The following is a 12,221-nucleotide window of genomic DNA, read 5'->3' as shown; positions in this document are numbered from 1 at the left end:
TTCAGCGGAATTAATGTCTAGAGAAAAAAATCAATTACGAAAAGCATTAAGAAGAACGTAATTATACTAAAAACCTACCAAAGGTCGGCCATTATTTTGATATCATTAAAACTATTAAACCCCAAACATATTGATTATGAGGGATATAAAAATCATAGTGGTGTGATTTATATGTATATTAAAAACACATTTATATTTGATATATATAGGATTATCCTAAAGTTTGTCATGCACAAGTCGGAGAGCTGCCAGATAACTGTAGCATCCTCAAGATTAATTTTGATCTGTCACGGAAAACCTTAAAGTAGAACTCTTTATGATGAGCTATTCGGATTGACCGTAATTATTGAATTAATAAACATCTACCATAAATGCTTTTACGGTTTGGCTATAATCATTGAAAACATATTTATCTGTAATAAATGCTTTTGGAGTTGATTCTTACCATTAATTCACATAAATCTGTAATGGATAACTCATCCACTAAGCCAATTGTGGAGCTCAGATTTGAACCAGGATTCAAGAGATAAACAATCAAATAAAAAAATACTATCGAATGAGAGGCCTTTAACTTTGAACATTATTATGGTTAACAACATCATTGCAAATACAACTAGTTAAAATCCAAATAAACGACACACAAATGTTTCTAATTCTTTGTCTACAGTGAGGCATAATTCACCTGAGAAGGAATAACGAAATTCAAACCTATATACAGGGTGGATGATAAACGTTTGAATGAGAAATATAGTTTACAATTACAAGTTCGAGGAACGATGAAATTATCAAACTTTAATTCATATCTGAAATATTTTATGGGCATAATAAACTAGTTAGAGCTAGTTATAACCAGTTAAAATTTTACAGCAGACTTTGAAAACTCTATATGACATATATAACCAAGCCAACGTTTCGTAGTTTCTGTACTCACCTCTTCATCAGCTTGACTAAAAACATGATTTCCATTAATTTTATTAATAATCTGTGCAACACCAATAACTTCTCCTTCAAAATTGATAATAGGCATACATAATATACTATGGGTTCTGTATCCCGTTTTAGCGTCTATTTCTTGATTAAATCGGGGATCCTGAAAAATAAAAATAAAATATTGATTTATAGGGAATATTCAGAAAAACTTTGTTTATACAAAAGAAATCTTGGTTGTTGTGTTGAAAGAGAAATGCTTACTTGACTGAACAAAGCAGTAGGTGTTTTTCGAAACCGATCTGCTCTCCCCCATGACTCTCCATAAATAAATTAAAAAAACCAAACTTAATGGACAACTAATTATTGCCCAGAACGTTAACTGTGAAGATGCCACATATTTTATTATTAATTTCAGACAACTTCCTGTTATTGGGAACACGCGTTTACAGTTATATACCTAAAATATCAGAATGAAAACTTTTAATTTTAATTCAGGACGTACCATTTTTGACATCTAATGTCATTATTTTTGCATTTTTAGAAAGGAGGAAAATAAATTTTATTGTCTCAACGTTAACTCGATTTCGTGTGGTGAAGTTGTCGAGATGGAAACGCCAAATTTAATTTATATTTAAATAAATCAAAATTATAGCAAGTCGACATGTGAAATTGAGTTTAAAAGGTATTAGTACATTGCCTCACTAGAGAACATATTTTTAAGAGGCCAATCCAAGAATTGCTACGTGTTTTATTGATTCAAGCTTCAACGATGTTTTTCTTTAGCGTCCCTAAGGGTGTATTACATTGGAATTGGAACTCATTACCATTGCAATACTGCATTTTTTCATTCAATAAAAATACCGAAGTCGGAATTTTATACGTAAGAATCTTAAAGTGTATGTAGACATTTGGTTTCGTGGAACTTTGTACATTGTACATAGCAAATCATAAAGAGTATATATCGGTTTGATGTAGTGGGAATCTCGTACATAGTAAATCTGGTGTCGTGGTAACTTCGTACATAGTAAATCTGAAAGTGTTTGTAGGGGTTTGGTGTCGTTGTAACTTCGTACATAGTAAATTTTAAAGTGTATGTCATAGAGGTTTGGTGTCGTAGTAAATTCGTACACATTTAATCTGAAAGTGTGTGTAGGGGTTTGGTGTCGTTGTAACTTCGTGCAAAGTAAATTTTAAAGTGTATATTATAGAGGTTTGGTGTCGTGGTAACTTCGTTCATAGTTAATCTGAAAGTGTGTGCAGGGGTTTGGTGTCGTTGTAACTTCGTGCATAGTAAATTTTAAAGTGTATATTATAGAGGTTTGGTGTCGTCGTAATTTCGTACATAGTTAATATGAACAGGTTTGGCGTCGTGGTAACTTCGTACATAGGAAATCCTAACGTGTATAGCAGTTTGGTGTCGTGGTAATATCGTACATAGTTAATCTGAAAGTGTGTGTAGAGGTTTGGTGTCGCGGTAACTTCGTACATAGTTAATCTTAAAGTGTATATAGAAGTTTGGTGTCGTGGTAATATCGTACATAGTTAATCTGAAAGTATATGTAGAAGTTTGGTGTCGTGGTAATATCGTACATAGTTAATCTGAAAGTGTGTGTAGAGGTTTGGTGTCGTGGTAATGTCGTACATAGTTAATCTGAAAGTATGTGTAGGGGTTTGCTGTAGTAAGAACTTCGTAAAAAAAGCAAACCTTTAAGTGTATGTGTCGTGGTAACTTCGTACATAATAAATCAAGTCCTCTTTGTAAAAATACAAGATTTAGGACTGAATGTCAATTTGAGGATCATATACTAAGTTACTACTAGACCACATTTCAAATTTATGAGAATCGACGCATTCTTAAAACAAATTGCAAACTATTATGAATCTTCTATCCAGACTATAAAATATTAAGGCTTCCTATTAAAATGAAGTTTACGACTTCTCTTTTTAAAGAACGAAAACAAATGATAATTCAAAACAATGGCGCCAAATAGTAAAATGATATGTGGATGTTAATTTGTTATCGCACGATAGGGTCTGTCGCTTTAATCGATGGTCAGTCATTCTGTCAGAACTGATTATAGAGAATCCTGAGTAAAACCTGATTGGTTTCCAGTCCTCAGAAATAAATCACCTTTGGTATTGATGAAGGGAGATGAAGATTACCCACGAAAGGATAATTAGGTTTGAATTATCTTAAATACTTACAAGGGAATGAAGAACTGTCTAAGAAACGAAGCTAAACGGTCTAGAAATATTGTAATGGGTAGCACCGGTGGAGAGTAATTGTCTACGAGATCGGTGAATAAATCCTGCTAAGCAAAGCGGATAAAATTTATTATGACGTTTCTCAATCTCCCACATGGTTCAACAAAAACAGACATGATTTAACGTCCGTTTTTAACTTCAATCTGAATAAAATACAGATCTATTTTTAGTTTAGTTTTTTTTTATACTTTCGATGGCCTACACTACATGAAGATCTGACCGGTTGTAGTGGAAGGTCGCGTCAGGGTCATACGAAGACAAGTAAAACGAAATTTTGAATTATAAAAACGAAACGAAATAGGATCTGTGTTTTAATCTGATTGTGTTAACTTTAAATGATATCCAAGACAAACTCTGCTGTTTTTGGAATTGTGTGTCGAGTGTTTCCAGTCTTATTCGGGTTGTATACCACAGTACAATAGAGCTTGGTTAGCTGATGATAAGTGATATCGAAACTTCTAGAAAGTCTAAAATACTCTGTTTCGTTACGACACATGTAACTAAATGAAATAGTAGCGGTTTGGAAATTCGATTTCAGAGACATAAACTAATCAGATAATAAATGTGTTCACAAGAAATGTTGGACAACGGATGGACCCAGGGACAGACAAGGGCGGCGACAATAAATGCCAACGCAGCAATGTGCAGTAATTTAGGCAGTTGTAATCAAATTAACAGATTATTAATCAGGTTAACAGACTGTTAATGATCTTCATGAAAAACATTGGCTGGGTATAATTAGCAATAACCGTGTACACGACAACTCTCAAGATCGAGGGACAGACAATGACGACGACAATATATGCCAACACGGTAATGGGCAGTTATCTGATATAATTCGTGTAGCTATATGTCCAACCTTTAGTCCAGTAATATAAGATTAACAGGCAGTAAATGATCTTAATGAAAAACATTGGGTTGATGTAATTAGCTATAACCGTGTACAGGACAACCCTCAAGAGAGAGCTAAGTAAATTATGACAGGCAGTGTTAGCTATACGCTGATGAGGACGACAACTGTCGACTACATGTCAGCATTCTTATTGATTTAACCCACATTGGCATCAGTACATAGAGACAAGAGATTAATGTAGATTTTCTAATATAATTATTCACGTTCTGACTAGACCACTAATTAGCGGTCAATATAAGTAAAAATAATATATAATATGTGACCAGGCTGGGTTATATATATATGCATCTATGTACAACATACTTTAATTTTCTCACAAAATATGACATCAAATAGGCAAGTTCATCAATCTCTAACAGTATACAGTGAAATTCAGTATTAGTAAATATGGGAGGACTGCACAAACCATAATAATTAACTAGAAATGAAATAAAATGGGGTTTAACATGTTACTTTACTGCACCAACAAACTTCAAGACAAAAGGGAAAATTTTGCCCGAACAGCACATAAAAGCACGGATGTAAGCCAGAAGAGAATGGACATTGCAAGCCATAAGATATAACTAGCAAATCAAGTTAAGGAATCGAGGAGATGATAAAGGTTTGTAATGCCACGGGCTTCCCTTAAAGGAGCTAAGTCTCTAACTCAATATCATCCAAAATCTTCAACATTGAAAACACGATTTATTTGTCAAATTAAATCAACATTCATGTTGTGATCTTACCGGAAAAAGATGGGCTTTTGATATCCAATATTTAAGACAAAATAAACATTTTACCATTGGTACACGAATCGTGTACCATAATGCGCTTCAGTCGCAGTTGTATCAAGAGACTCGAGGGACGAGGCTAGACACATTGCACCAAATTTGCACTCGCTTGAGACTGCTGGCTTATTTCGCCGAACATAACTGATTTGAAATTGGAGTAAAAACAGAAACCATTGAATGTAAATTAGTTTATATACATTCATATTACAGTATTATATGCGTTGCGACCCACTTTTGTCAATTTCTAGGTCCCATTTGTTAGCGATTTAGCTCCTTTAATCTCAATTAAAAAAATTACGAGAAACGGAAGTAATTAAAGTAATTTGATGACCAAGAAGAAAACGGAAGTGTGTATATCAATGCGCAAAATATGACAAGTAATATATTTGTAGGTTTGTAGGTCATTATAGGTTTATTGATAAAATTTCGTTTAAAATACACTTTTATTTCGTCCTTAGCATACATTTAAAGCAAGGAGAATTTTAGCCTTGCTAGAAATAGTTCTGTATCATTTAAAACAGGGGGGGGGGGGTATCCATGTCAGAAATAGTTCTGTATTAGTACACACATTTAAAAGAAGGGAGCTTGTCCTTGTCAGAAATAGTTCTGTATCATTACATATATTTAGAAATCGAAGGGCCCAGAATAGAAGATGATTTATAGTGTCAAATCTATTTTGTTTGAGAGAACACACGCGTGTATCTGATAGCATTATAGACGTCCGGGAGGAGTACACATATCTTATCGGCGTCACTTCCTTAAAACTTGAACATTAGAATTGACCAAACAGGATAGCATGCGAACGGACTGACTTGTAATTTAACTGGGTAATGGCGTGTTTGATCCGGGAATGTCGTGAGGATACACGTCTCTCTTCTAATGAGTAATTTTAGCAGGATAGCAGCCAACCTCTCGAGACAAGGGTTTACAGTCGCCACATTAACCTTTATTATCAGTTATATTTAGGTTTTTTTTTCCAAAACAGAAAACTGAAAATGTCGCTGGGGCCCTTGCGTTAGCAGTGAAAGGGGGAAGGGGGACATATTCTGGTCACTGTCATTCACATTCAGACAAATGTCTCGTGGTTGTTAAACCGTAGCGGTAAAAATTTAATCTCCCCTCTTGTTAAACTTTATAATGTAACATATTATTTTAAAAAAAAATTAATTTAGCGGTCCCTGGCGGCACCCCAAACCCCACCCCTCTTAATCCGGACCTGATTAACCATCGCATCGACTTAATGCGGGTTAATAAGATCATCTATAGCCTGAAAACTTTAAAAAAAAAACAAACTATGACATGTCTTACAACCCAAACAAATAATACCAGAGATAGAAATTAATTTGTAAAATTGCAATAAATAAAATAGGAAATACATCCTTTAACGTCAACCGCAAGTATGACAGACATCATTAATAGTGGTAATGGCGGTATTTTTGGGTTTGAAATCCATATCTCGAAATATATCATGTTTTAACAACAAATATAATTTCTCTCGGTGGTATAAATATATAAATCTTAGATAATATTAACAAAGAAGTAAAAAATAAATAAATGAAACACGCACAAAAACAACGTCTGGCTTTCTTGTTATTTATAAATAAACAACATACGGTAGCCATAAGTTTTCTACATTATTATAGGAAAAAAAACCTATGACATTTCAAATAGGAAACTCTACTCGGACTAAATCTTCATTTAGAGTGATTTAAGGTTTGTCGGTAACAATGATATATATATAAAAAGGTTCAGCGAAAATTGTTAGTTATGTGAACCCCCGCTATATATGATAAGTGGTATCAGATGTTCCAGAATGAGTAAACCTATCCGACCTTATGTACGACACCTATCAAACCTTATAGCCTAATATAGCGGCAGTTTGGCAAATTCGGGGCAATGGCAATAGAGTAGTTAGTTTTGTAGCTATGTAACATACCCTTAGCCATGTGAAATTACGAAAATAAACGAAAATTAGTATATGGTGTAACAGATGAAATACGCATCGCCTACCACATGTACGACCCCCCTCAATACATAGATGTTAACACGTTACAACATATTTATCGAATCTCTCAGATAACAGCGTGTTTATATATTAACTGTATATACAACAGTGTGTAGTATGTAAAACGAGAGATGTTGTTATGCTGTATAGCAGGTTGGAAACACATTATCGTTAGCAATATACAACATATTGTGTGATGTATTATTTAACTAGACTTGTTTTATTATTTTATGACACACATTATAAAATAAATATAGTTAGTAAATGACTATATCGTTATTTTATGTTGTAAGTGTCCTTCGTTGAGACCATTTATTAGACTGTGTGTGGGATTAAACCAGATCAACATTATCAGACCGGAACTATTATTCGTCATTAAAATATTTAGACCCGCTAAACATTCAAAGCTGCTTAAGTTTTGCTATCCACGGATTACTGTATACAGCCATATGTGAAACCAAACATACAGTACCGAACTACTTTACAAACTTACAAAAAATCACAAAATAAAACTGAAATGGGGTTTAACGTCCTTTTGTTCTGCCCCAACTGGGCTAATGAAGACGAGCATAAAAATGAAATGGGGGTTTAACGTCCTACTGTTCTGCTCCGACTGGACTAATGAGAACGGGCATACGCCATGCAGTGTACAGTACGGCGAATTCCAACTGTCAAGGGCGAATTCCAATTGCCTAGGGTTTTTTTTTACATGCACGCACACCAATGTGTACACGGAACCTCGGGTTTTCGTACCATCCAACCCCTTTTACGTTGTCCCTTGCCAGACCCTGCGTCCTGCACAACTGGCCAGGAGGGACCACAACGAAAAATCCCAATGAACTTTCTCGGCCAACATCAGGATAGAACACGTGACCTCCAGGTTAGCGCGCCAACGTCTTACTTACTGAACCACCACGGCTTCCAAATCATAAACGGGCCAAAACATCAAAGTGATTCAGTCTAGTAGCGAGGTGAACCTAACACAAGCCAATGTCGCTCCCCAAGATAACACAAAGTTTCAAGAAAGAGGTAGCAATAGCATTTCTTGCACGAGCCCCTCACAACTTATCGAGTATGTACCTGCAGCTGTACATGATTGCGTGATAGTTGTAACTAATGGATAAAGAACGGAACTAGTGATCCGAGAAAAAATCGTATTTTACAGAAAAGGTGTAATAATTTGATCACTAAATCCTTTGTTATTGGCAGATCATAATATTTCTACAGTTCGTCACTTTAAAATGATTAAATGAACCAGCCTGGTGCTTACATTCTATAAAATATACATAATGACGTACTTAGTAAATATTTACATATAATGTTATGTAAGTATTGTTATATGTAAACAATGGTAATTAATATCATGCCTGGGGAGGAATTTGTAGAATTTATTATGAAAAAAAAAAAAAAAATAAAAAAATAAAAACATATTTCGCACAATAGAAATATTATATCTGGTTCTGGAAGAAATTAATTAGCACTGATAAATTCACTTTTTTTCATTAAACAGGCATTATGTAAGAGCTAAATCTGCCTATTGGAGGTCTTTCTTTGGACCTTAAATGATTAATTAGACATTTATTAACTCTCGGTGCTCGGGTGGCTCCGATTTCAAGTAGATTAGAACGATACGGTCATTTAATGGTTTAATTTAAAAATGGAGAAGCTAGGCTAAGACTCGAATGATCAGTACGGTGGTTATGATCAAGGCACATGTCTTGTCAAAACTACAACCATTTATAACTCCACTCAAAATAAAGCAGTTTGAATGAAATGTTCAACATATTCAGTTTGCATTATCTATTTTTTATAATATTATAGCGAGAACGACCAGCTCTTTATTTAAATCTTACATAATGCCCCCTTAACGAATGCCGTGATCGACCAAACATGGCCCGTCCATTTCCTGGTTGATGAAGTCGCAAAAGACCAAATTGCTATATTTGGAAAATGCCAATTAAAATGTATTTGCTTTACTCGTTTTCTTTCATTTGGGATATCTAAACAAAAAATCAATTTCATAAAAATGTAACCTTAATAATGATTCTCGAAATGTGATGAAAAAAATGAAAATCCATATGGAACAATGGACGATCACGTTGCTATAGTGTTTATTGTAAAAACACCGACATACAATTTAGACAGATATTGTTTTGTAAGAAAGAAATTAGGATAACTGGTTCTTCTACCTCTTTTGGCAAAAACAAAATGGTTTCATACCATAAAAGCATAAGCCACTTAATTAAATGCAAAAAAATTCCAGTCAGTATAATCAAGATACTACCTTCCGCGGCATATTTGGGGGGAGAGGTCACCGACCTACTTCCCCGCACCCTAGCCCCCTTTTAGTTTCGCCAGGGACGTCAATAGTTTTATGGTTAATTAACTCCAAAAAGTCTGTTCGTTGGCAATTGGAGGGAATGGAGTAGAAGATCTGTTAATGAGTCGAGTGTCTTATTTTTGTGTGGTCTCCAATTTCCATTCTCCAGGTCTAAAATGGTTATTTAAAGATACGAAAGAGTTGACGAAATAGTCTTCGAAGAAGATCAAGGGAATTTGAAAGAATATCAAAGAGCCCATAGTCCCTTTATTCAATCTCCCAAATCGGAATAGCCAATTACCTCATTCAATTAATAAAAAATCTTCAATATAAAACATCTTAGGTTCGTCGTGTATAACTAACTTAAAGTAGCTAAGTCTCTAACTCAATATCATCCAAAATCTTCAACATTGAAAACACGATTTATTTGTCAAATTAAATCAACATTCATGTTGTGATCTTACCGGAAAAAGATGGGCTTTTGATATCCAATATTTAAGACAAAATAAACATTTTACCATTGGTACACGAATCGTGTACCATAATGCGCTTCAGCCCCAGTTGTATCAAGAGACTCGAGGGACGGGGCTAGACACATTGCACCAAATCTAACGGCGTATGTAGACTGGAATAACCAGGCGCTAGAAATTTGCTCTCGCTTGAGACTGCTGGCTTATTTTGCCGAACATAACTGAGTTGAAATTGGAGTAAAAACGGAAACCATTGAATGTAAATCAGTTTATATACATTCATATTACAGTATTATATGCGTTGTGACCCACTTTGGTCAATTTCTAGGTCCCAAATGTTAGCGATTTAGCTCCTTTAAACCTATCTGTTGTTATCAAACTAGAGACCGCAGCTGATTGCTTTAGACAAATGAAAAGAAAACGCTAATTATCTCATTCTGATAGAAAAACATCATATAAAAGGATTACAAAAGGTGCACCTCTTTTCAAATGTAATTTAAAAAGAGTTTGTAATTCAGATGTTAATAACACTATGTTATATTTGGCATGATCACTATATTTAGTTCAAACCAACAAAAACACCCTTTTTACAATTAACCATTATTTAGCTCTTACAGCACATTAATCACAATTTGAGTAAAGAAAGTTTAAGCTGAATTAAGTATCTAAATTTGTAAAACTGTTCTACAAAAACACTCTTTAAGAGAGAAAAGTTAAGGTATGGTTATTTCGTTACTTTTCAGAAACTTGGCAAAACGTTAGAAATGAACTCCACGTACGGATAGATTCATAAGCTTGAACTAAATTGGTATCAAAGTTTCTCAAGTTTCACATGATGATAATATATTTTTGTACTATGAACTTTAAAAACTTTGAATCAGAATCCAATATCCTCGTTCCCCTGATGCTTTTTCAGTTTATGGCCTTCAAGGGGTCTTTTTGTTTATAAGTAAAGTAACTTTCAGAAAAATGTACTGCTGTCCGCTTTAATAAACTTAAGCTTCATCCTCGGTTCCCCTTGATCCCCGTATTTGAAGAATATAACAACATATAATTATATATTTAAAACAAATTTATTTTAATAAAATCCATGAATTCTAAATGAAGCCTTGGCCATATAAACCTTACATTGGTTGCACGTGTATTTCAAACCGCCATCTGTAATAATAACTCTGCTATCGCTTTCGTACAAACATCCCATTCTAAGTATTTGTGTTATCCGTATAAACTATATAGTTATACTTAAATACTAGGTCTATAGTATAAAACATTTGTTAAATTATATAAAGATAGATTGCCAGACAAAGAAACATACGCCCACGGCAGCTAACACGTCCGGGGGGTCAACAAGGGTTGTCGCATATTTCTTCTTTTGTAGATAATTAGGGGCATTTATTTACAAGACAATTTCATATAGATCAGATTATAATTTTCGCCGTTTGAGTGTTCAACAAAGTAAAACAAGCGCCATCAATTTAGAAGTAATTGACGAAAATTCAATACGCTTCTTCGTTTCACTAATTCAAATAATGCATATAAATTTCATACAGATCGGATGATAACTTTCATCATTTTAGCGTTTACACGGTTCAACAAGGTGAAACAGGAGCCATAACTCTACGTGTAACTATTTGAAATTTCTGAAATTCAAAAGGATTCTTCGTTTCACTAATTTAAATGCTGCATATAAATTTCGTACAGATCAGATGGTAACGTTGGTTATTCGAATGTTCACATGGTTCAACAAAGTTAAACAAGGACAATAACTCTATATGTAATTATTGGAAATTGCTGAAATACAATAGGAGTCTTCGTGTAACTAATTTAAATCGTCTGTATAAATTTCATACAGATCAGATGATGACTTTTGTCGTTAGAGCATTCACAAGGTGCAACAAAGTGAAACAAGGGCCATAACTCGAGAAGAAATTAACGGAAAATTGCTGAAATTCAATATGATTCTTTGTTTTACTAATTTAAATGATGCATATAAATTTCATACAGATCAGAGGATAACTTTTATCATTCGAGCGTTCATAAGGTGAAACAAAGTGAAAAAAGGGCCATACTTCTAGAAGAAATTAACGGAAATTGGTGAAATTCAATAGGCTTCTTCGTTTCACTAATCTAAATGATGCATATAAATTTCATAAAGATCGGATGATAATTTTTGTTTTAGAGCGTTCACAAGGTCCAATAAAGTAAAACAAGGGTCATAACTCCAGAAGAAATTAACAGAAATTATTGAAATTAAATAGGTTTCTTCATCTCACTGATGTAAACAACATATATCCATTTCAAAACAATCAGATGATAAATGTAGTATGTAGAGTTTTCACAAGAAATTGTGAACGACGTACGGACGGACTTACTGACGTAAGGGCGGGGGCGACGGCAATATACGACCACCCTTCCACGTGGGCCTATAAAAAGTCTGAATAGGTCCAGATGTGTATAAAAAGCCTGAATAGGTCCAAATGTGTGAATTATTTTACTTGCAAATCGCAGCACCTGACAAAAAAAGTTATATAGCTGTACTGATGAGGCT

The 12,221-nt window shown here is 34.2% G+C and overlaps 1 protein-coding gene across 5 annotated transcripts in view; it reads right to left on the bottom strand.

Moving 5' to 3' along the window:
- LOC126815159 (cGMP-specific 3',5'-cyclic phosphodiesterase) overlaps window positions 1-12,221 on the bottom strand; it is an 84,892-nt gene that overhangs the window by 43,417 nt on the left and 29,254 nt on the right. For all 5 annotated transcript variants that reach the window (XR_007677836.2, XM_056099594.1, XM_056099595.1 and 2 more), the window contains exon 3: window positions 932-1,090. Coding sequence is in view for 4 of the 5 variants with exons in the window: in XM_056099594.1 (XP_055955569.1) it covers window positions 932-1,090 (159 nt within the window). In the remaining variant the exon portion in view is untranslated. The remainder of the gene's footprint in view (window positions 1-931; window positions 1,091-12,221) is intronic.

The sequence above is a fragment of the Patella vulgata genome, chromosome 3 (assembly GCF_932274485.2).
Source record: "Patella vulgata chromosome 3, xgPatVulg1.2, whole genome shotgun sequence".
Taxonomy (NCBI): domain Eukaryota; kingdom Metazoa; phylum Mollusca; class Gastropoda; family Patellidae; genus Patella; species Patella vulgata.
This window is presented reverse-complemented; position numbering and strand designations above follow the sequence as displayed.